General features: G+C 41.8%; 2 protein-coding genes across 3 annotated transcripts; one reads left to right on the forward strand and one right to left on the reverse strand.

Annotated features, from left to right (window-relative positions):
* The first annotated feature begins 82 nt into the window (after positions 1-82).
* LOC131701641 (derlin-2) lies at positions 83-10666 on the forward strand. Its single transcript, XM_059000702.1, has 7 exons — positions 83-240; positions 1413-1478; positions 2647-2720; positions 3351-3444; positions 4576-4771; positions 9729-9819; positions 10160-10666. Exons 1-7 carry the CDS (start codon positions 148-150, stop codon positions 10263-10265), a joined length of 720 nt encoding a protein of 239 aa, XP_058856685.1. The 5' UTR covers positions 83-147; the 3' UTR covers positions 10266-10666.
* A 4404-nt stretch (positions 10667-15070) lies between these two features.
* On the reverse strand, positions 15071-25798 carry LOC131701674 (uncharacterized). Of its 2 annotated transcripts, XM_059001003.1 has the most exons (11): positions 25374-25798; positions 22335-22450; positions 22062-22116; positions 21239-21312; positions 19712-19745; positions 19344-19417; positions 18384-18417; positions 17943-18016; positions 17282-17326; positions 16696-16758; positions 15071-16161 (listed from the first exon to the last, which is right to left on the reverse strand). In XM_059001003.1, the coding sequence occupies exons 2-11, from the start codon at positions 22444-22446 to the stop codon at positions 16010-16012; spliced, it is 717 nt and encodes a 238-aa protein (XP_058856986.1). In that variant the 5' UTR covers positions 22447-22450; positions 25374-25798; the 3' UTR covers positions 15071-16009. The 2 variants fall into 2 exon arrangements, with proteins under 2 accessions (XP_058856986.1, XP_058856987.1); XM_059001004.1 differs by lacking the exons at positions 17943-18016; positions 18384-18417.
* Between the last annotated feature and the right edge of the window lie 30 nt (positions 25799-25828).

Genomic DNA, 25828 nt, shown 5'->3' on the forward strand with positions numbered 1-25828 from the left:
GTGGATTGACACCTATCCAGTCCTATCGCGCCGCAGAGTTATAGGTCCTCAACGAATCAAGTGCGAGGGGTGAAGATAAACCCCCGCCTATCGTCTTCTTGCCTCCCGGTGACGTGTCGAGTAAGTGCCGGAAGACTATAGTCCAAGATGGCTTATCAAACGTTTCAACAGGAGTACCTGCAAATCCCTTTGGTGACCAGGGCTTATACAACCGCCTGTGTGCTCACCACTGCTGCTGTGGTAAGAGGGGAGCGGGACGGTGGCTTATAGTTTGAATTGTGGTTGCTACCGTGTACGTTGAAAGAGATAATGGTGTACTCACAGTAGCAGGCACATCTGTTATCGTACCTGGGTACCATTTAGGCTGAAGTTGTGTTTTGAAACATAACATGTTCTATATCAACTTTTGGACTCAGTCGGGATGTATTATAGCCCTATTTTTGTTGAGTTAGTGTGGCATTCATAATAATAGAATATGAGAGGCGTATTTCTACTGTTACATTGTGCAGCCACACGCTATAAATACATGGTTAGGCTTCATAACTGAAGCTGGGTCGAGTTAGGCAGTCTTGAAATGTTATTTGATCAAATATGTCAGTTGGAGAAGTGCTACAATTACATTTTTTTTATTGTATTATTTTCTATAGTGACAAGTTACCACCCATTTCAAAACTGTTAAATGTAATGCAATCAATAGGAGGCTGTGTGGTCCAGTGGTTAAAGAAAAGGATTTATAACCAGGCTGTCCCCGGTTCAAATCCCACCTCAGCCACTGACTCATTGTGTGACCCTGAGCAAGTCACTTAACCTCCTTGTGCTCCGTCTTTCGGGTGAGACGTAATTGTAAGTGACTCTGCAGCTGATGCATAGTTCACACACCCTAGTCTCTGTAAGTCACCTTGGATAAAGGCGTCTGCTAAATAAACAAATAATAATAATAATAAAATAGAAAGAAATGATGGAGACAAGATTGCATACAAACAGTTCAACTCCTGAACCAAAAAGACCAGTTGAAAACCAGCACTACAGCTCTTTTGAGCTACCTCGTTAAGTTGCTGAAATTGTCTGGTGTAAGATGTGAGCTCTGGCAATAAAACTGAATCTGCGGTGGTATTGACCAGATTATTACAGCAGTAAGTCAATCCACAGAAGTCTTTACCTGAGTCAAAGCCTTTACTTGCCGGACAGCAATACAGCAGCCACATAGGTGTGCCAGTTTACATTAACTAGTTCAGAGCCTGGAAATAAAAAATGCATGCATTATTTCACAGCGTGTTAATTCTAGATCTACAAACCTGGTCCTTTCCTCTTAATGAGCAGTAACACTAAGTCTAGGGCCTGTCATGAACACAAGAAATGTAATTTGCTGCATTTCACATTCATTGACTCTTAATTCTTTTCGTTCTTTTCAGCAACTAGAGCTAATCACTCCATTTCAGCTGTATTTCAACCCAGATTTAATATTTAAGAACTATCAGGTAAGTGTGTGTTTTATTGATCCCAATCTCTTGCATGTTTAAAGGTTGTGAAACTGCATTCACGTATTTGCCATGTTGGCTCTAATGCTCTGTACTTTACAGTCCAGTATTCACTCTGTTAGAGCCTCAATGGTCAGCTTCATAACCGACGCTACACAGTGGTCAGCTTCGCAACCGACGCTACACAGTGGTCAGCTTCGCAACCGACGCTACACAGTGGTCAGCTTCACAACCGACGCTACACAGTGGTCAGCTACACAGTGGTCAGCTACACAGTGGTCAGCTACACAGTGGTCAGCTTCACAACCGACGCTACACAGTGGTCAGCTTCACAACCGACGCTACACAGTGGTCAGCTACACAGTGGTCAGCTACACAGTGGTCAGCTTCACAACCGACGCTACACAGTGGTCAGCTTCGCAACCGACGCTACACAGTGGTCAGCTTCACAACCGACGCTACACAGTGGTCAGCTACACAGTGGTCAGCTACACAGTGGTCAGCTACACAGTGGTCAGCTTCACAACCGACGCTACACAGTGGTCAGCTTCACAACCGACGCTACACAGTGGTCAGCTTCACAACCGACGCTACACAGTGGTCAGCTTCACAACCGACGCTACACAGTGGTCAGCTTCACAACCGACGCTACACAGTGGTCAGCTTCATAACCGACGCTACACAGTGGTCAGCTTCACAGTGGTCAGCTTCATAACCGACGCTACACAGTGGTCAGCTTCATAACCGACGCTACGCAGCGGTCAGCTTCATAACCGACGCTACACAGTGGTCAGCTTCATAACCGACGCTACGCAGCGGTCAGCTTCATAACAGACGCTACGCAGTGGTCAGCTTCATAACCGACGCTACGCAGTGGTCAGCTTCATAACCGACGCTACGCAGCGGTCAGCTTCAGGATGAAGTATATGAGTTTAACTGCAAAAGACTGCTGAACAGCACCCCAAAACCTTCCATGAAGACAGTAGGAAACTGTTTTGTAATACTGAGAGACCACTAGGATAAAGTACAAGTGGTCGCAGAGTTCGAAAAAGAGATGCCAACGAAACATAAAACAGTGCCTCATACCAGCCTCTACATAGACCCGGAGGAGAGCTCGTTCGAAGCTAGTTGTATTTTTAATGCAATAATTCTCTTTATTTCTTTCTAGGTATGGCGGTTAATCACAAATTTCCTGTTTTTCGGTCCAGTTGGATTTAACTTTTTATTTAATATGATTTTTTTGTATCCTTTCACTATTTGGTTTATTAAATTAATTTAGTAGGGGGGGCGGGGTTACCAGATTTACATACCCCCCTCTCAGTAGTGGTGGAGACTAGCATTAAATATATTACCCCCAATGACTGACTGCCGTGATAGAAACCAGGCACTCTAATCTTGGGCTTTTAAAATGTAAAATACACCACAGTAAATCTTTTTATATAGTCACCAAATACGCTTTTAAATCAAAATACACAAATGACTCCCGCCACTACCCAATTAATTCACGTCCTGTGCAGCAGGTATTGTCACCCCACTAGAACCCTCCACTCTAGTCCACAACTCTTAACAGAAGTTAATTCATAGTGTTGTGGTAAGGGATGATGTCACTGGTCAGGTCCTCCCTGCCACCCATACAAACCCGTGCCTCTGCAGGGTTCTCGCTCTCGCCCCTACCACAGATGTGAAAATGAATCGTTTCGCAGGAGAGATGAGTGATTTTTAAAGTCTTGGTTATGGACCAACCTTTTGGCAAGGCATCTGTTGAAGGTGTGAGCTGAAAGATGTGTCTATCTAGCAGTAGTTCATCCTAGTTTTACCTCGGAGCTGGCCCCTGGCTGCCTGTCTGTTGTCTCCTTGACCGCGGGGTTGCAGGTATCGATACTGTCGCATGCTGGAGGAAGGCTCTTTTCGGGGACGCACTGCTGACTTTGTCTTCATGTTCCTGTTTAGCGGGCTGCTGATGACTGTATCCTTTAAGACCCGCACACAGCTGGCTTTGAGCGTCACTGTGTATTACTGTGTAATGCTTGGGGGTTTGATCAGCCTCTACAGGATAAGCCACAGCTGGATTTTATTGAAGCACTAGGGAATCACCCCAGAGATAATCACAGGATAACCATGGATAGGTGGCTGATTCAATGCAGGGTGGTGCCCGGTGTAATAAAATTCAGTTCTGGTTTATCAGGGTTGATCAAATAAAGCCATCAGTAGTATTGTATTTAAGAGGCTGTGTGAAAGTGCTAACCAATCCATTCGCATTCCCTTGATTAGCATTATAAACAATAATGCAGACCTGGGTCAAGTCCAATTGTGATGAATTGCAGTTACAATGTAATTGTAGTCGACCCTTAGCACACTAGTGTAATTGCAATTATACCATATAATTGATTCATTACAGTTCAATTACACACTATCATATGATCATTTTTGTATTTTCAATGACTTTGTCACCCCATTTGTTTGAAAAGAAATAGTTATGTAGTGTGTTTGGGTATTTAGAGTAAATAGAGTAAACATGCTAATGTGTGAAGTTACTTTTAGTGTGATTGTAACTAATTGTAATTATTGCAGCATAATCACAATTGTAATTACTAGGTACTAGATAGTAGTTTGAGTAAAGTATTGAAAGCGCTGAAGCATACAGTATGCAAATGACCTTAAAGTGCAGTGGAAACTAAACTAGTTTGAATTGTGCAAGTCACCGGTACACTGATATGTTGCTGCTAAAAACACAATATATTTGCATCTGTTTTTCAGACAGAATACCAGTAGACTCCACACCAGTTCAAAAGAGAAACAGATGTTATATTTAATATTTGTTATATAGCCAAAATGTAGCAGTCCAGAGAAGTAACGAAGCATTAATTGGGAAGAGATACAGATGGTGCCAGATAGCCCCCACACTGTGAGAAGTACAAAAATCAGAACAGAAAGTACACTGATGTCTGGAATAGTTTACCAAGACTGGGAACATTAAAAGATAAAGTGAGCACACAACAATTGGATACTGACCTGGTGCTAATTTTGTGTTAGCAAGCAGCAGCCTCCTTTCGTTTCTTGTTTGGTGTGCGGTTGTGATTCCCTGACAGCAGCTCAGGTCTTTGGCATGTTCGTGAGTCTGGTGTTCTTGGGCCAAGCCTTCACCATCATGCTGGTGTACGTGTGGAGCCGGCGGAACCCCAGCGTGAGAATGAACTTCTTCGGGCTGCTCAACTTCCAGGCCCCCTTCCTGCCCTGGGTGCTCATGGGCTTCTCCCTGCTGCTGGGCAACTCCATCATCGTGGATCTATTAGGTACCAGCCCCACTGCAATACCAACCTGCTCTTTATCATCCATCTATCCATCCCCACTGCAATACCAACCTGCTCTTTATCATCCATCCATCCCCACTGCAATACCAACCTGCTCTTTATCATCCATCCATCCATCCATCCATCCATCCATCCATCCCCACTGCAATACCAACCTGCTCTTTATCATCCATCCATCCATCCATCCCCACTGCATTACCAACCTGCTCTTTATCATCCATCCATCCCCACTGCAATACCAACCTTCTCTTTATCATCCATCCATCCCCACTGCAATACCAACCTGCTCTTTATCATCCATCCATCCATCCCCACTGCAATACCAACCTGCTCTTTATCATTCATCCATCCATCCATCCCCACTGCAATACCAACCTGCTCTTTATCATCCATCCATCCCCACTGCAATACCAACCTGCTCTTTATCATCCATCCATCCCCACTGCAATACCAACCTGCTCTTTATCATCCATCCATCCATCCATCCCCACTGCAATACCAACCTGCTCTTTATCATCCATCCATCCATCCATCCCCACTGCAATACCAACCTGCTCTTTATCATCCATCCATCCATCCATCCATCCATCCCCACTGCATTACCAACCTGCTCTTTATCATCCATCCATCCATCCATCCATCCCCACTGCAATACCAACCTGCTCTTTATCATCCATCCATCCATCCATCCCCACTGCAATACCAACCTGCTCTTTATCATCCATCTATCCATCCATCCCCACTGCATTACCAACCTGCTCTTTATCATCCATCCATCCATCCATCCATCCATCCATCCCCACTGCAATACCAACCTGCTCTTTATCATCCATCCATCCATCCATCCCCACTGCATTACCAACCTGCTCTTTATCATCCATCCATCCATCCATCCCCACTGCAATACCAACCTGCTCTTTATCATCCATCCATCCATCCATCCATCCATCCCCACTGCATTACCAACCTGCTCTTTATCATCCATCCATCCATCCATCCATCCCCACTGCAATACCAACCTGCTCTTTATCATCCATCCATCCATCCATCCCCACTGCAATACCAACCTGCTCTTTATCATCCATCCATCCATCCATCCCCACTGCAATACCAACCTGCTCTTTATCATCCATCCATCCATCCATCCATCCCCACTGCATTACCAACCTGCTCTTTATCATCCATCCATCCATCCATCCATCCCCACTGCAATACCAACCTGCTCTTTATCATCCATCCATCCATCCATCCCCATTGCAATACCAACCTGCTCTTTATCATCCATCCATCCATCCATCCATCCATCCATCCCCACTGCATTACCAACCTGCTCTTTATCATCCATCCATCCATCCATCCATCCCCACTGCAATACCAACCTGCTCTTTATCATCCATCCATCCATCCATCCCCACTGCATTACCAACCTGCTCTTTATCATCCATCCATCCATCCATCCATCCCCACTGCAATACCAACCTGCTCTTTATCATCCATCCATCCATCCATCCCCACTGCATTACCAACCTGCTCTTTATCATCCATCCATCCATCCATCCATCCATCCATCCCCACTGCAATACCAACCTGCTCTTTATCATCCATCCATCCATCCATCCCCACTGCAATACCAACCTGCTCTTTATCATCCATCCATCCATCCATCCATCCCCACTGCAATACCAACCTGCTCTTTATCATCCATCCATCCATCCATCCATCCCCACTGCAATACCAACCTGCTCTTTATCATCCATCCATCCATCCATCCCCACTGCAATACCAACCTGCTCTTTATCATCCATCTATCCATCCATCCCCACTGCATTACCAACCTGCTCTTTATCATCCATCCATCCATCCATCCATCCATCCATCCCCACTGCAATACCAACCTGCTCTTTATCATCCATCCATCCATCCATCCCCACTGCAATACCAACCTGCTCTTTATCATCCATCCATCCATCCATCCCCACTGCAATACCAACCTGCTCTTTATCATCCATCCATCCATCCATCCATCCCCACTGCATTACCAACCTGCTCTTTATCATCCATCCATCCATCCATCCATCCCCACTGCAATACCAACCTGCTCTTTATCATCCATCTATCCATCCATCCCCACTGCATTACCAACCTGCTCTTTATCATCCATCCATCCATCCATCCATCCATCCATCCCCACTGCAATACCAACCTGCTCTTTATCATCCATCCATCCATCCATCCCCACTGCAATACCAACCTGCTCTTTATCATCCATCCATCCATCCATCCCCACTGCAATACCAACCTGCTCTTTATCATCCATCCATCCATCCATCCATCCCCACTGCATTACCAACCTGCTCTTTATCATCCATCCATCCATCCATCCATCCCCACTGCAATACCAACCTGCTCTTTATCATCCATCCATCCATCCATCCCCACTGCAATACCAACCTGCTCTTTATCATCCATCTATCCATCCATCCCCACTGCATTACCAACCTGCTCTTTATCATCCATCCATCCATCCATCCATCCATCCATCCCCACTGCAATACCAACCTGCTCTTTATCATCCATCCATCCATCCATCCCCACTGCAATACCAACCTGCTCTTTATCATCCATCCATCCATCCATCCATCCCCACTGCAATACCAACCTGCTCTTTATCATCCATCCATCCATCCATCCATCCCCACTGCAATACCAACCTGCTCTTTATCATCCATCCATCCATCAATCCCCACTGCAATACCAACCTGCTCTTTATCATCCATCTATCCATCCATCCCCACTGCATTACCAACCTGCTCTTTATCATCCATCCATCCATCCATCCATCCATCCATCCCCACTGCAATACCAACCTGCTCTTTATCATCCATCCATCTATCCCTCCCCACTGCAATACCAACCTGCTCTTTATCATCCATCTATCCATCCATCCCCACTGCATTACCAACCTGCTCTTTATCATCCATCCATCCATCCCCACTGCAATACCAACCTGCTCTTTATCAACCATCCATCCATCCATCCATCCCCACTGCATTACCAACCTGCTCTTTATCATCCATCCATCCATCTATCCCTCCCCACTGCAATACCAACCTGCTCTTTATCATCCATCCATCCATCCATCCCCACGCAATACCAACCTGCTCTTTATCATCCATCTATCCATCCATCCCCACTGCATTACCAACCTGCTCTTTATCATCCATCCATCCCCACTGCAATACCAACCTGCTCTTTATCAACCATCCATCCATCCATCCATCCATCCATCCCCACTGCATTACCAACCTGCTCTTTATCATCCATCCATCCATCCCCACTGCATTACCAACCTGCTCTTTATCATCCATCCATCCATCCCCACTGCAATACCAACCTGCTCTTTATCAACCATCCATCCATCCATCCATCCATCCCCACTGCAATACCAACCTGCTCTTTATCATCCATCCATCCATCCATCCCCACTGCATTACCAACCTGCTCTTTATCATCCATCCATCCATCCCCACTGCAATACCAACCTGCTCTTTATCATCCATCCATCCATCCATCCCCACTGCATTACCAACCTGCTCTTTATCATCCATCCATCCATCTATCCCTCCCCACTGCAATACCAACCTGCTCTTTATCATCCATCCATCCATCCATCCCCACTGCAATACCAACCTGCTCTTTATCATCCATCTATCCATCCATCCCCACTGCATTACCAACCTGCTCTTTATCATCCATCCATCCATCCCCACTGCAATACCAACCTGCTCTTTATCAACCATCCATCCATCCATCCCCACTGCATTACCAACCTGCTCTTTATCATCCATCCATCCATCCATCCATCCATCCATCCCCACTGCAATACCAACCTTCTCTTTATCATCCATCCATCCCCACTGCAATACCAACCTGCTCTTTATCATCCATCCATCCCCACTGCAATACCAACCTGCTCTTTATCATTCATCCATCCATCCATCCCCACTGCAATACCAACCTGCTCTTTATCATCCATCCATCCCCACTGCAATACCAACCTGCTCTTTATCATCCATCCATCCCCACTGCAATACCAACCTGCTCTTTATCATCCATCCATCCATCCATCCCCACTGCATTACCAACCTGCTCTTTATCATCCATCCATCCATCCCCACTGCATTACCAACCTGCTCTTTATCATCCATCCATCCATCCATCCATCCCCACTGCAATACCAACCTGCTCTTTATCATCCATCCATCCATCCATCCCCACTGCAATACCAACCTGCTCTTTATCATCCATCTATCCATCCATCCCCACTGCATTACCAACCTGCTCTTTATCATCCATCCATCCATCCATCCATCCATCCATCCCCACTGCAATACCAACCTGCTCTTTATCATTCATCCATCCATCCATCCCCACTGCAATACCAACCTGCTCTTTATCATCCATCCATCCCCACTGCAATACCAACCTGCTCTTTATCATCCATCCTATCCCCACTGCAATACTAACCTGCCCTAAACGAAAAACAAACATTTCGACTAGATTGCATTCTCAGTGTTTTCTGTCCATAACTTTGAACTAAGAGAATAAGAGGCGGTCAGCTGTACCCATTGCCATATTCTGGGCCCTATCCACAAAGCTTGAAAGAATGTCGTTATGAAAGCTGTTTTTTATAAATACAGTATACTGAGTGTCCCATAAGTTGGGCATCACATGCAGTGCCATAATATACAGTGTAGGTTGTTCTCACACCCCACTGACTCTGCACCACACATTTCATTCAATTCATTCCTCTTTGCTTGTGCCTTTCTTCATCAGTGCAAAACAAGAAAAAACTAAAAAAGCACAAGACAAAACATTTGTTGACTTTTCCACTGGAATAATAATGATGTCCCTGAATATGTCGTGCTTCTCTTCGCAGGGATCGCAGTCGGACACATCTATTTCTTCCTGGAGGATGTGTTTCCAGACCAGCCTGGGGGAGGGCGCTGGTTAAAGACCCCGGGTGTTCTGTAAGTGCACACAGCCCTGTTTGATTTGCTTAACCCCGGCACACAGATAACCAGATTTTGAATGTTCTAAAAAGTGTCCGTATTCTCATCCGCCTATCATATATCAATTTAATAGACTCTTATCTCATTTGAAAATATTTTTATTTTAAGGGGGAGGGGGTGGACCATTGGATATAAAGACATTTCAGAGGGCTGTATCGCATCAATATCAGAGGCTACCGTATATTCTAAAGACATTTCAGAGGGCTGTGTCACATCACTATCAGGGTCTGTTATATATTGGTCTGTGAGGCAAGCTCTTTCTGTCATTGCTAACACAGACCCGACCCTCTCTCTACAGGAAGGCTCTGTTTGACACCCCGGAGGAAGACGGCAACTATAACCCCCTCCCCGAGGAGCGGCCGGGGGGCTTTCCCTGGGGGGAGGGGCAGCGCCTGGGGGGCTAGTGGAAAAACTGCATCCAGCCCCCACAGACACACACTGTGCTCTCATACAGCCTGCGCAGATAGATTTTGTACCTTCTTTCTCACTTTGGACTGAAATCTTGAACCCCCTGTGTATATAAAGTGTTTTGTAAAGCAAACAACCCGAACGCTAGCGTTCCACCAATCCCGAACGCTGTCTTTGTGCAGCATTTGGGTTTCCATGACAACGTTCAGGAACAGGACTCTCACAGAATGAGCTGCCTTTTATTTGGGTGGAGATTTTTATTTTGTATTTTATTGAATATAAAAGAAAGTAAGAAAGAAAAAAAAACAAAAAAACAACCGTAGTCTTTTTTTTCTCTTCATATTTTAGGACTGTCAAGTCTACCTTTGTATATAAAACCAAATATGGCAGAACTACATTTGGACTGTTTCTTGTGTGTCATTGTTTGACGGTGGATTCATTTTTAAAAAGGTAGTGCAAAAATTTGAATTGGGGTCTTTTTGAAAGCGGTGGGGAGGTAACGCCTGGACCAGGGCAATGCAAACCTGTTCCCCTGTAAGCCATGTATCACTGCTGACTGAATCTGGACTATTGCAATACTGCAATTGTCTACAGAAATTGCAGTTTACTACTCTGTACTCTCAATCTCTTTAAAACAACGACGACCACTTGACCTGAACTGTTTCATGATCTCAAACCTTTGTCGATTTTAAAAGATACCGTTGATTCAGCATTGACAAAATGATTGGTAATCCATTTGATACTCTCACCACTCTGTCCTAAGTCTTCCACGTTCTGTCCATCTGTGTCCTCTGGTCCTGGTCTCTGTGCTTGAAGTATTGGCTAGGGCAACATTCCTCACTGCTTTTAAGATTTTCTTAAAACTTCAATCAAGTCTCCTCTGATCCTTCTTTGTTCCAGACTTAATGGATCCACTTCTCTCCACCTGTCATACAAACTCATTCATATTCCAACATTGCAATGGACAGAAGCTCCTTCACGTCCTCCCCAAGTGTATACAGACGGTGAGCTGGGTAATCAAGCTGGTCTTTACACCTGCATTTCATTTGCCAAAGTACAATAAAACCTTTAATGAAACGAGACATCAATCTTTCTCCAAAAACTCTGAAATGAAGCACTGCACCAGATTAAGGGTTCCCTAATAAATGTTTATGTTAGTTAAAGCATAGCAAAGTGTAATAAAGCACAGGTCAACACTGAACATTCCTGTATTGTATAGCATGGGCAAACTGTAAACTGGCTGTGCAAATGTATAGTGGTAAACCTATGCAGCTTCAGACACTGATTACACTATGTAACACAATTTTTGTTCCTGGGTAGTAAGTGTTATTTCCTAATTGCTTATGCCTCAAAAGTATAGAAAATGGCTATTATTCCCCACAAACTTTGCTTTTGTGACCAGGAGTGATATTTTGAAATTTACCTATTTCCAATAAGAAAACGGGCGGATTTGTGTCTTTTCGTTCACATAAAGTCAGAAAAAAACAACATATGAATCCAAATTAACATGTATTTATACTAAAGTAATACAAAAATGACTACAAAAGATTTAGAAGTGAGTAGTTTTTCGAGATTTACGATTATACTGTAAATCACTTTCACGAATCAGCCCCCAAATGTAGTCTCCCATCATGTTCTCGTTATACTGTCCTTCATTGACAGCTCATCCAGGAGCCTCAAAGCCGTGCTGCTCCATAATGGTAACAAGTACCCGTCTCTTCCCCTGGCTCACTCGGTGCACCTCAAAGAGGATTACAACAGCATCAAGACCTTGCTGGACGCCTTGAAGTATGATGAGTATGACTGGGACCCCTGGAAGGTGCTGATGCCACCACTGCACATCAAATTGGGCCTTATGAAACAATTTGTCAGAGCTCTAGATAAGGAGTCGGCAGCCTTCAAGTACCTTCAAGACTTTTTCCCTAAGCTGTCTGAGGCAAAGGTCAAAGCCGGTGTCTTCGTCGGACCACAGATCAGAAAGTTCAGGGCTTCCTGGGCAATCACAAGGCCGAAAACTATGTGGAGCTGGTTGAGACTCTGGTGAAGAACTACGGCACAATGGGCTGTAGGATGTCCCTCAAAGTCCATATCCTTGATGCTCATCTTGATAAATTCAAGGAGAACATGGGAGCGTACTCGGAGGAGCAAGGCGAGCGCTTCCACCAGGATATACTGGACTTTGAACGCCGCTACCAAGGACAGTATAACGAGAACATGATGGGAGACTACATTTGGGGGCTGATTCGTGAAAGTGATTTACAGTATAATCGTAAATCTCAAAAAACTACTCACTTCTAAATCTTTTGTAGTCATTTTTGTATTACTTTAGTATAAATACATGTTAATTTGGATTCATATGTTGTTTTTTTCTGAGTTTATGTGAACGAAAAGACACAAATTTGCCCGTTTTCTCATTGGAAATAGGTAAATTTCAAAATATCACTGTCCTGGTCACAAAAGCAAAGTTTGTGGGGAATAATAGCCATTTTCTATACTTTTGAGGCATAAGCAATTAGGAAATAACACTTACTACCCAGGAACCAAAAAAAAAAAAAATTTGTTACACAGTGTTAGCACTAACCATAACTTTGAAACACTTAATAGAGCTAAATCTATAGATACTAAAAGAAACCAAATATAAGTGTCTTCTTTAAAGATTTTGTCATTAAATGTGTTGAGTTTCTTTTAGTATTTATACATCAAGGGAGTCCAAGGGATTAGTGCTGATCGGTGTCTGCAAAACCAGCACAGATACAGTTTCACTGTACAAGGAACAGACAGCAAAGCATCGAAGAGAAGGCATTAGAAAACCAGCAGGAGCTGTGTGAAGAAAACACAGCATAGCGACTGCTTCTCATTGAAGAATGTTTTTGTGACCGGATTTCCTATGAACATGCTGAATTCAAACTTGAAATGGAATTACCCAGACTGCAGAAACGCTGCCAGATTTTGAACCCACAAACAGCACAGCTGACACCAAATCTGAAATAGAGGAAATGCAACCGTGACTTGAAGGTCTTGTTTACTGGTAACGGGTTTTCAATGTGATTCCGCATGACCTACGATTCAATTCCACAATACTAAAAATTACAGTCATGCCTACACATACCAGATGTGTGATTGATTTGACATAGATATGTGTTATCATGTACAGATATATTTGTATCTGTCATTGTCATTGTCTTTACTCCCTGTTTTAGATTCTGGTGATGCTATTTATAAGATGGTCTCTTAAGACTATTGATTTAACTAGATGTTTTACACCATTCTGCTGTACGATTTGTCACTGGTGCCCCCACAGAACATCGTGACCTTTGCAAGCTGATTAACTGACCCTCTCTACATACAAGGCGACTGAAACACGGCTGTATGTTAATCTACTGAACCTTCACTGGGAAAACGCCTGCTTACTGGCGTAGTTTACTGGAGCGCGCTTCTTCATTGTGAAACTGAAGATTCAGTCATTTTATTAAACTGCTTGTTCCCACCTTATGGTCGTCGCTCATTTCAGTTTGCAGCAGCCAATGACTGGAACGAGTTTCAACAGAAGTTCAGATAGGAGCGGTTTATATCTGAGGCTGCTTTTAGCCGTAGGGCTGACTTATTGCTGACTGACATCTGTGCCTGAGTTTTATGTTTTATGTTTTATGATTGATGATGTGTTTTTTGTACTTGCTTTTTATCGTGTTTGAAGTTGTTTGCTGTGGGGGTGTCTCTTGTCGGGTCATCATTGTAAATGAGAATTTGTTCTCCATTGACTCATCTGGATAAATAAAGGTCTTGATTGATTGATTAATTGTACTCTGTATATAATCAACAGTATTACATTATTGACACTAAAACTATTAATCAAGCTCAGGTTTTCATTAGCTGAAGGAGGTGGGCTCTGTCGCAGAAGAATGTGAGTTTTCATTATGCACTGGAGCTCTGAAGAAAGGAGAAGTGATTTTTCTATAGAACAAAGACAGATGAATTCCGCCTCTAAGGAACTCTTGTTTTATTCTAATGATATTTTTACAACAGCCTTTTAACCCATTGAGTGCCATTGTCCTCGTTAGAAAACAGGCCACCTTGTCATTTTTTTAATCATTTATAACAGGCATCTACCTGTTATTTTAATGTTCTCTTTAACTAGATTATTATGATAACTTATGATAACCACAAAAGTCTAAATGTAGCCCTTCAGGTTTCATGACACCTCAATATGAAATAAGAAACTGAATCCTACAAATGTTTCATTCCTTGCTGTTTTCCTCTCCACAGTGGTGCTAAGGCTCCATTTTACAATGGTAGCATATTGATTTAGCATGTATCAAATTACATACAGCTTGTGTTCTGATTTTTTTCAACAAAAAACATTTGGTACTTCATAGGTTAATACGAATACAGGAAGTGTTATGTTTTATAAGCTGTAGAGTGAGAAACACAACTGCAAATGTAACATCTGGGCACTTAGGACAAGCTAAGAGACAGCTAAGCCAATTCAGATAAAGGCAGACGTAAAATGACAATAAAATGATAATATTGGAGCAAAATAATCCAGAGGCATACAGAGTGATGGCAAACAAATCAATCAATCAATCAATCAAGACCTTTATATATCCAGATGAGTCAATGAAGAGCAAATTCTCATTTACAATGACGACCCGGCAAGAGGCTCACACCCCCACAGCAAACAACTTCAAACACGATAAATAAGAAATACAAAAAACACAGAATGGCCTTTTCTCGTTCTCAAACGCTTCTTATGTTCTTGTTAATAGGTACGATTATGAAAAGTGATTTCGACAGGCAGTCAAAATGACAGTTTTCATACATTTTTATTGTATTCAATTCTAAATGCCATGTTTTTAGAATGCTCATTTACATGCACTAAAGATAAATACATTAAAAGGAATTATCAAAAGGAAATGCAATCCGAGTGTATCCGAGTCTGAGCTATATGTAACATTGAAGACCTGATGCTACATTTCCATCTGTGCCACAAAACCAGTGTGTGCAAAAGAGATTCGTTATCCATTATGAGCAATGAGCTGGACCAAGAGTTCCAAACGTATTGACTGAAGAGCCTCAGTGTCATCAGACATCCCGAGTGAGGACCCCACCCAATAACTCAAACAAGCAGCCTTATATACAACAGTGGCACCCAAAGCTGAGCCCATAATACTGCAATGTGGATGTAGTAGAGAAAACACAGCTATCACAAATGATACTTTACTCTCTGCTCCCAATCTCTACTCTGTGCTATTTCATACCTCTCTGTTTAAATGACATGTTGGAACATGTACACATGTTCTAGTATTTAAAGAGAATACAGGTAAGGTTAAAATAAATATATACTTATATACAAAATATGCATTGAAAAACATTGAATTAATACAACTTTTTACAGCAAGCCATATACAAAATGTAATAGCTATGATGATTTTGCCTAGTACAAAGTTTTCTAAGCTTCGGAAAAAATGAGCAATGAAAAATATTTATTAGTCTTCAGAACTGAAAGACACCTAGGATGATGTTAAGAGGCATACACTGTAATACTGGTGGGATCCAATTTCAGTACCATGGTAATCTACCATTTATATTTGAAATTGACCATGCTCGTGTTTAAGCTTCACCATTAATTATGACACTTTGCAATGTTTTTACATGTACACATGTGTGAGCCTGAATTGTAGAAATCCTGCTGTTTGCATCAGGAGCAGTGAGGCCGCTTGTCTCCGTCTCTGTGCAGCCCAGCTCACTTTGTGAATCCCCGGTCTGGTGGCTGGTTCTCAATGTCATCATAGTCCTCACTGACAAAGCCTAGAGGCACGACGTCATCATAGTCTGCATCATCAAACACATCCATATACGCTGGCTCCGTCTCCTTGTTCTCATACAGCTCTGAGTCTTTCCACAAAAAACAAACAAAGGTAACTCATAAGTAGGGTAGCTGGCTTCTTCCTATCAGGTAGGATATTTATCTGATGTGTTCCTAATTTGTTGTTTTGTATTAAATATCAACAAATTAATGAAGGAATAAATACATGGTCAATTTGGAACAGCAGGGTTGGGGTTGGCAAGAGTCTGCTGTCTATATCTTTGGAATAAACTCGGCCATTGCGCCACATGCCAAGGGATCAAAATGCCTTCTCCTGTGGTTTTTAGTGCCCCTGCTTGTATTTGATGGTCATGCCTGCATCACATTGCTTCTCTAACATTGACAGCTGAAACACAGGCCTGTTGGAATCAGCCCACAATACATGCTGTCCTGTGAGTGTCTGTTCGAAGTGTCTTTGGGAGACAACAGTGGCAGATGAAATAAAATCACCTTGCCGTCACTTTCATTGCTTACCCCATTCCCCCCCTAAATCTGTTAGCACTGAAACAACTAGCAAATATAACCAGTGTCTTCTTACAAAAGGCAAGTAGAAATGTTCTTACCACGGCTGGACTTCTGCTGCTGAGAAAAACTCTGCTGCTGAGAAAACCTCTGCTGTTGCTTACCTAAAAAAAAAAGTGAGACTCACAACCAAGATGTAAAAATAAAGCCCCTTTCCCACTGGCACTCCTACCCGGGCAAACCCGGGTTCTGGCTACCTGGGTCACAATCCTACTGTTTAAATGACATGTTGGAATATGTAGACATTTTCTAGTATTTAAAGAGAGTACAGGTAAGCTTAAAATAAAGATATACTTATATACAGGTACCCAAAATATACACTAAACAAATGCATTGAAAAATATTGAGGAAACAGCAGAACTATATAACCCTAAACACTATGAACAGCCCATATTAATCTGTACCAGTCAGGCAACATGCACACAATCACCTTGGTAACTCTAGAATGTATACAGTATTTACTTGAAGAATAATTGATCACGGAATGTATGTTGGCATGCTCTGTGTTTTTGATATTAGATTCTGATCTGCCATAATTAAAACAAGCTTTCAATACTTCAAGTCAGCCAGCAGTTTGACCCACTCTGTGATGTTTTACTTGTACGAAGCACAAAGGCAAATTCTTACCAGGATTGGACTCTGGCTGGTGGCGAAAAGTCTGCTGTTGCTTATCTGAACAAAACAAACAGAATTTAAAAAGCTGCTCTCCTAAAAGGCTCACGTAGTAAAAGTGTAATAAAGCATGGTGAAAGCATGGGGAAACATTGTAAAGCACAGAGGGGTATGGGAAAGCATATTTAAAAACATAGCAAACCATGGTAAACTATGGTAAGCGCAGAGTACAACCATGGAAAATGAGGAGGGAAAATGCAAAAATACAGTGCAAACAACGTAAGAAAAACAAGAGGAGGCCATTCTGCCCATCTAAGCTCTTCTGGTTCCTAGCGGTCTTAAATAGTCCCAGTGAACCAACAACATGACTAGGTAACCCATTCCACACCCCAGCACTCTAGTCTTAAGTAAGCGTCTCCTACCCTCTGTCCACAGTCTATCTCCACTTCATTTCCAGCCTGGTTTCTGTGCTGTGCTTAAAGTATTGGTTAGCAGGGTTATCTACTTTTAAGATTTTAAAGACTTCAATCACGTCCCCCCTAATTCTTATTTATTCTAAGATGAATAGATTCAGTTTCGCTGACGTATCTTCTAATATCAAAGCTTCCTTCGAGTCTCCAGTGAAGACCGTGTTACTTCGCTCAACCAGGATGTGAACCTGCGCTGTGTGACTCACCCAGAGCACCACGTGGCTGTGCTGGATACACAATGTTTGTGGGAGGTAACGGAGGCAGTTCTGGGTGGTTCTCACTGCTCCAGAAACCACAGAAACACACAATGAATAACAACAAAGACAAATATCAATAGCATTAAACACTCAACAGTGAAATCTATCATCTCCACCCAGCTGATTGAGAGTAAGTCTGAGACTGAATAACTCCCCTTCAGTATGTCCCTATACCCCATACTCTTAATCTGCTGAACAACACTTATTATTATTATTATTATTATTATTATTATTATTATTATTATTATTATTATTATTATTATTATTATTATTAATAATAATAATAATAATAATAATTATTATTACTATTATTAGTCATTTAGATACAGACTCCCCCCCCCCCCCCACCCCCCACTAGCTCAGGGCAATTATGATCTGATATTTACATACCGGACTTTAAACTTGTATTCACTAGCACTGCTCTCTGTAATGAAAAAGGAAAAATAATGACCACAGTGGTCCTTTTGTTGAGTTCAGCAGGACTTTGTGAATTCAACAGACAGACAGACAGTCTAGAACCGTTCTTGCAAACAGGAATGCACATTTTCTTAGCATTGTCGGATCTAGAGCTGAGGAAACATGAAGATACTTTGTGACTTGGAACATGGTTTCAGGAGATGAGGTTTCAGTCCACTGCTTGGCACACCTGGGAGACTTAAGTTTGATGCAGCAAAGTTGTCTCAATCTAGGTCTCCCGGTCTCCTGGAACCAGGTTTCAAGCCAGCGTTCCTGAAAAAGTGGCTTTGTGTTCTCTCAGCTTAAGAGAGTACAGTGTGTGCTTTTACGTCTTAACCACTGGGTACTCAAAGAGCAGCTTGGTGTATGAAATATTACCTGAACTACAGTGACTGGGATGTTGTTTAGATACATTTTCTGTTTCTCATCACATCCTGGTGACTTTTCAAAACTCAAAGTTCAAATCAAACCCTGAGGCCTCAAGCATGTCTTCTGTCTAAGCTCAGCTGTATATGTAAGAAACAGCAGATTTGTTCTGTGTGGTTTTTCTTATTGGTGTACATCCACTGGGGGCAGAGCATTGCAAAGGGACAGGTTAATGGTTACCCCAGCACTCTAGTCTTAAATAAGTGTCTCCTACCCTCTGTCCTCAGTCTATCTCCACTTCATTTCCAGCCTGGTTTCTGTGCTGTGCTTAAAGTATTGGTTAGCAGGGTTATCTACTTTTAAGATTTTAAAGACTTCAATCACGTCCCCCCTAATTCTTATTTATTCTAAGATGAATAGATTCAGTTTCGCTGACGTATCTTCTAATATCAAAGCTTCCTTCGAGTCTCCAGTGAAGACCGTGTTACTTCGCTCAACCAGGATGTGAACCTGCGCTGTATGACTCACCCAGAGCACCACGTGGCTGTGCTGGATACACAATGTTTGTGGGCGGTAACGGAGGCAGTTCTGGGTGGTTCTCACTGCTCCAGAAACCACAGAAACACACAATGAATAACAACAAAGACAAATATCAATAGCATTAAACACTCAACAGTGAAATCTATCATCTCCACCCAGCTGATTATTATTATTATTATTATTAATAATAATAATAATAATAATAATAATAATAATAATAATAATAATAATAATAATAATAATAATAATTATTATTATTATTATTATTATTATTATTATTATTAGTCATTTAGATACAGACTCTTCCCCCCCCCCCCCCTCTAGCTCAGGGCAATTATGATCTGATATTTACATACCGGACTTTAAACTTGTATCCACTAGCACTGCTCTCTGTAATGAAAAAGGAAAAATAATGATCACAGTGGTCCTTTTGTTGAGTTCAGCAGGACTTTGTGAATTCAACAGACAGACAGTCTAGAACTGTTCTTGCAAACAGGAATGCACATTTTCTTAGCATTGTCGGATCTAGAGCTGAGGAAACATGAAGATACTTTGTGACTTGGAACATGGTTTCAGGAGATGAGGTTTCAGACCACTGCTTGGCACACCTGGGAGACTTAAGTTTGATGCAGCAAAGTTGTCTCAATCTAGGTCTCCCGGTCTCCTGGAACCAGGTTTCAAGCCAGCGTTCCTGAAAAAGTGGCTTTGTGTTCTCTCAGCTTAAGAGAGTACAGTGTGTTCTTTTACGTCTTAACCACTGGGTACTCAAAGAGCAGCTTGGTGTATGAAATATTACCTGAACTACAGTGACTGGGATGTTGTTTAGATACATTTTCTGTTTCTCATCACATCCTGGTGACTTTTCAAAACTCAAAGTTCAAATCAAACCCTGAGGCCTCAAGCATGTCTTCTGTCTAAGCTCAGCTGTATATGTAAGAAACAGCAGATTTGTTCTGTGTGGTTTTTCTTATTGGTGTACATCCACTGGGGGCAGAGCATTGCTGAGGGACAGGTTAATGGTTACCCCAGCACTCTAGTCTTAAATAAGTGTCTCCTACCCTCTGTCCTCAGTCTATCTCCACTTCATTTCCAGCCTGGTTTCTGTGCTGTGCTTAAAGTATTGGTTAGCAGGGTTATCTACTTTTAAGATTTTAAAGACTTCAATCACGTCCCCCCTAATTCTTATTTCCTCTAGGCTGAATAGATTCAGTTCCTCTGACGTATCTCAGTAGCTCAGTCCTTTAAGCCCTGGGGTTAGTCTCTCCAGGGCCACAATGTGCTTTTAGTAATGTGGTGACCAGAATCGAAAACAGTTTCTTAGATTATTAGAAAATAAGACTATCCAGAATAGAGTATAACAGGGTGAATGCAAGAACACTGGAGAAGAGGAGAGGGGCTGTGTGTGCTGAGGTGTGGGACTCATAAGGGCTGAGCTTGGAGAACATACTAACTCTGGTTAGGATACACAATGTTTACACAATTATTATTTTACCACCGATATTTCTCCCAGTTTGGAATGCCCAATTGCTTTTCCCCTCACTGCAGCAATTCCCTACATGGCTCAGGAGAGTCAAAGGTTCAGTGGCCATCCTCCAATCCCACGATCGAGCCAGCTTCCTTTTTCATCTAGGAACTTGAGAGCGGATGTCAGCGAGCTACCGGCCTCTAGAGGACAAAGGCCAGCGCTACAGGTGTCCGCTCTGAGCTCACTGAGCGCCTGGCCAGCAGGGTTCGTTGTAACGCGATGAAGAGACAGTCCCTGACAGTTTTACCTCCCTAACCCACGGAAGCACCAGAGCCAATGCGACGCTCCCTTCAGAGTCTCCAGTGAAGACCGGGTTACTTCGCTCAACCAGGATGTGAACCTGCGCTGTATGACTCACCCAGAGCACCACGCGGCTGTGCTGGATACACAATGTTTCTGGGAGGTAATGGAGGCAGTTCTGGGTGGTTCTCACTGCTCCAGAAACCACAGAAACACACAATGAATAACAACAAAGACAAATATCAATAGCATTAAACACTCAACAGTGAAATCTATCATCTCCACCCAGCTGATTATTATTATTATTATTATTATTATTATTATTATTATTATTATTATTATTAGTAGTAGTAGTAGTAATCAGTCATTTACCAGACACTTTTATCCAAAGCGACTTACAGAGACTTGGGTGTGAACTATGCATCACAGCTTCTGCTACAAGTTAAGTGACTTGCTCAGGATCATACACAGTGAGTCAGTGGCTAAGCTGGGATTGAACTGGGAACAAGCCCCTTTCTTTAACCACTGGACCACCAAGCCTCCCAGTATCTTACAGTGGTAACATTTCTCATGCTAGTATATTTGTGTATCATTTGAATATTTTACTGGAAATTTGAATTTAAAACAATGAGAAGGTTTTTGTGCTCATTTTGATTTAAAAAGGTGACCTGCCATTTGCAATTTAAAAGTTGTTTTTGCGTGAACATAATTCACGTTTATAGAGTGCAATTGTTTTAATTTAAGTTTCTTCCCAATTTTGGCATGTACATTATGCATGCACACAGTGAGAGGCATTCGTTCTAGAGAGTACAGCTGGTCTGTGACAGTCTTTGGAATGATCAGAGGGTGATATCACAAGCTTCTGAAAAGTGTTCTGATAACAAACAGACACAGACTCCCCCCCACTAGCTCAGGGCAATTATCAACTGATATTTACATACCGGACTTTAAACTTGTATTCACTAGCACTGCTCTCTGGAGAGTAGACAGACTGGCCTGTAATGAAAAAGAAAAAATAACGATCTCACTGGTCCTTTTGTTGAGTTCAGCAACTCAGTCTAGAACTGTTCTTGCAAACAGGAATGCACATTTTCTTAGCATTATAAGATCTAAAGCTGAGGGATAAACAAAGCCACTTTATGACTTGGAACATGGTTTCAGGAGACGAGGTTTCAGAACGCCTGTCCCCATTCCAAGCGGCAAAGAAGCTGTACCTTTTTTGAAGATGCACCAGCAGAGAAGGGTGAGAAAGAGCCCGAGGATCAGAGAGACGAAGCCAATCCCCAGAGCCAGCCAGAGCCAGAAGTACTGCCGGAGCAGAGCCATGTGTCTGCGGAGAGAGTGGAGAGCAGCACAGTGCAGTATCGCTCTCAGTCAATGCGATAGCTACAGGACATGTTGTATCGTACTTTCTTGAATTCCACACTTCCGAAGCACATGCTCACATGACAAAATAAGACATTATAAAATATAGGAATTTGTGTTTAGGCTATTCGTAATTTCACTTTGGGTTTCAGTTGACTTTAGCTGAGAAATTACCATATATAGCTGTCAGTAATTGTGACAGCTTGGCTCCCCTTAGCAGACAAGTAACAAGTTTGTCTGCTAACTGAAGAAGGACCAGTTCAGACCCCGTAGCCTTTTCTTGTGGGGTTCTGGAAATGTTTTTTAAAAAGGGAAATTCTGGGATTCATCATAGGCTGATGTGATTGGTCAGCCTACAAAACCCTATTTAGGACCTCCAGCAGTCTCAATGCTCCCCTCTACATCTTCCAAAGCAGTATTAGTCATTATTAATTTCTTAACAGACACCCTTATCCAGGACGACTTACAATTATTACAAGATATCACATTATTTTTTACATACAATTACCGATTTATACAGTTAGGTTTTTTATTGGAGCAATCTAGGCAAAGTACCTTGCTCAAGGGTACAATAGCAGTGTCCCCCACCTGGGATTGAACCCACAACCCTCCAGTCAAGAGTCCAGAGCCCTAACCACACTGCTGAACATTATAGTTCAACAGTAGTTCGAGGCAGGATTACAGATGACGCAAATTGCAGTCAGACCCATGGGAAGATGCTACCATCTCTTCATAGCTTCCTCATTTTTAGCTTCCTGTCCTCAAAGACACCAACCTTGCTTGTATTTATAGAAATCAGTCGTCTACTCACACAGTTTAAATAAAATTTGCTTTCACAATAAGGCAGGTTGTTCCTGAATCAGTCCTGCAAATCTCACAAAGCAGCCCAATCTGGCCATGTGAATGAAGCCCCACACATTACACATGAGCTCCATCTCCAGAAACACTGAAGTGCATCGGTAATCACTAGGATCCACTGGTAACCATCAATCTTATTTCTTGGCACACTTTCCTGTAGCCTAGAACCAGAGCAAATGCTTTTTTCAAGCATAAAATAAAACTAATATAATATGAAAAATGTATAAAGTAAGCCCCATATATACAATATTGCATAGGCTCGCATTCACTTTTTAAACACACTTCACAATACAGATACCTTACCAACCAGCAGCTGACTTCACTTGCACTCCTGCTGCAGTATTTAATACTACAGCTAATGATACGATCAGCAAAGCTGGGAAATGCTGTGTTAAAGTTGAGTTCCAACCCCACAGTCATTGAATTGTGTGTTAAATGCATGTAGAAACAGTCTTGAAACAGCTACTACAGTTTTAATACGTGTAGTTCTCTGTATTTGAATATGTCAAAAGATAAGTTAGATATCAGGGCAGCAGTGTGGAGTAGTGGTTAGGACTCTTGAGCTATGTATATATATATATATATATACACATATAAGCAAAATAAAGCATGCGATATTTCATACATATTTATACATTTCTTAGAATGAGCTCACTTCCTGTTTGTAACAGCTAGCAGTCTGATTCAGAGTAAGAGCTGAAGAAGGCACTGGCCAAACAGCTATACAATACAATACAACTCCCATTTCTATAGCGCCTTTCATCACAAGGCTCCCAAACCGCTTCACGCATTTTTTATTACAATTAAACCATGACATTAAAAACAGGCTCATACAAAATGTAATACAAATCGAGACAACTTTTTTTTTTTTTTTTAATTGTAATATGAGAAAACTTTTATGAGATAAAAAGAAGTTTGTTAAAATAAAACAATTACAAAAGTTTTCTACTTGACTTTCTTATAAATCTTTACTTTGTTGCTGCCTCCTTCAGAACCAAACCACAAAAACTGCTAACATTGCGCTAATCCCAAATACAGCAGTTTCAGGTCATTTTTATTCATTTTGTAGGAAAGAGAAACTAAAACAGGATGATTACATTCAGAGGGTGCGGACGTAAGTTACAAACTGAGAACATTCAACGTGCATTTTGGGGTTGTGTTAAAATGAATGCAATATTATTAATTATTTATTAGCAGACACCCTTATCCAGGGTGACTTAAAATTGTTACAAGATACCACATTATTTTTACATACAATTATCCATTTTTACAGTTGGGTTTTTACTGGAGCAGTCAAGTACTTTGCTCAAGGGTACAACAGCAGTGTCCCCCACCAGGAATTGAACCCACAACCCTCTGGTCAAGAGTCCAGAGCCCTAACCACTACTCCACACTGCTGATATGACAACACATTCCTGAATACATTTCTGATATTTACAAAGCAAGGCAAAGTAATAGTTTGAAGTTCCTAATTGAGACATTGTATTTAGTCCCATATTAAAAGATAGCCCAAATACTACACACTATAGTACAGTATACTATGTTATTGAATGGTCTGAATACAGTACTGTATAATGCCCGATTCACATAACTTGGAGAGTGAAGGAATGTTTTGTTAAGAACCTTTAAACCCATTTTAGAATAATATATATAATGGAATGCAGCCTACTAGCTGCTGTAGAAACCGAAAAAAAACTTTGTAAAAACAAAAAAATCTATCAGTCTGTTGAACCAGACGGCACAACGCTGTGGTATTTTTGCGCTCTTTAAAAATGTTTCATGTTGATACACACACATCATTGTTTTTTGCATTCTGACTTGCTTCCATAAACTATAGATTGTCCAGTCTTCAGACCGCACTGTTATAATAATGGAATATTGTTTAACATTAGATATTACAGGATTCTATCTATTGAGTACTTGAACAAAGTAAAAAGATGTTGCACTCTTAAATAATAACCTAGCTCTAAAAAATATTTCCAAACAAACTTGGCTCTAATTTTATGTGATACACTGAAAGCAGCACTGACCTTGTGTAGAATGAAGTGTGGAGGGTGAGGCTGGGATTTCTCAGATGTTGTGTAGCTTGTGAAGCTGGCTGTTTGTGTGCAGTTTTGGAACTCAGTTCCTCAGCCCAGGGCTAGTTCAACCACCCCTCTGTTTACATCACCAGTTCTGCTATTAGTCAGACCAGCAGAGGATGTGCTTTAATGCTCCAGTAATCAAACTATAAAAAAAACCTAACAGTCAAGTAGACAAATGTTTGGCCTGTCTTAAAGGTTTTACCAATTTATTTGGAGCGATGGGGCTTTAATTGCTCCACATTCAGTTCAGTGGTTCATTAGAGACAATTTTAAATGGTATACACACACGCATCTAAAATGACAAAGGTTAACGAATTCCCGGATAACTAATATTACCAGTGGACAGGTTCATACTAAACGCTTCCACATCTTGAATAGTATCTGTTGTATACAGAATATTG

Source organism: Acipenser ruthenus, chromosome 26 (genome assembly GCF_902713425.1).
Source record: "Acipenser ruthenus chromosome 26, fAciRut3.2 maternal haplotype, whole genome shotgun sequence".
Taxonomy (NCBI): domain Eukaryota; kingdom Metazoa; phylum Chordata; class Actinopteri; order Acipenseriformes; family Acipenseridae; genus Acipenser; species Acipenser ruthenus.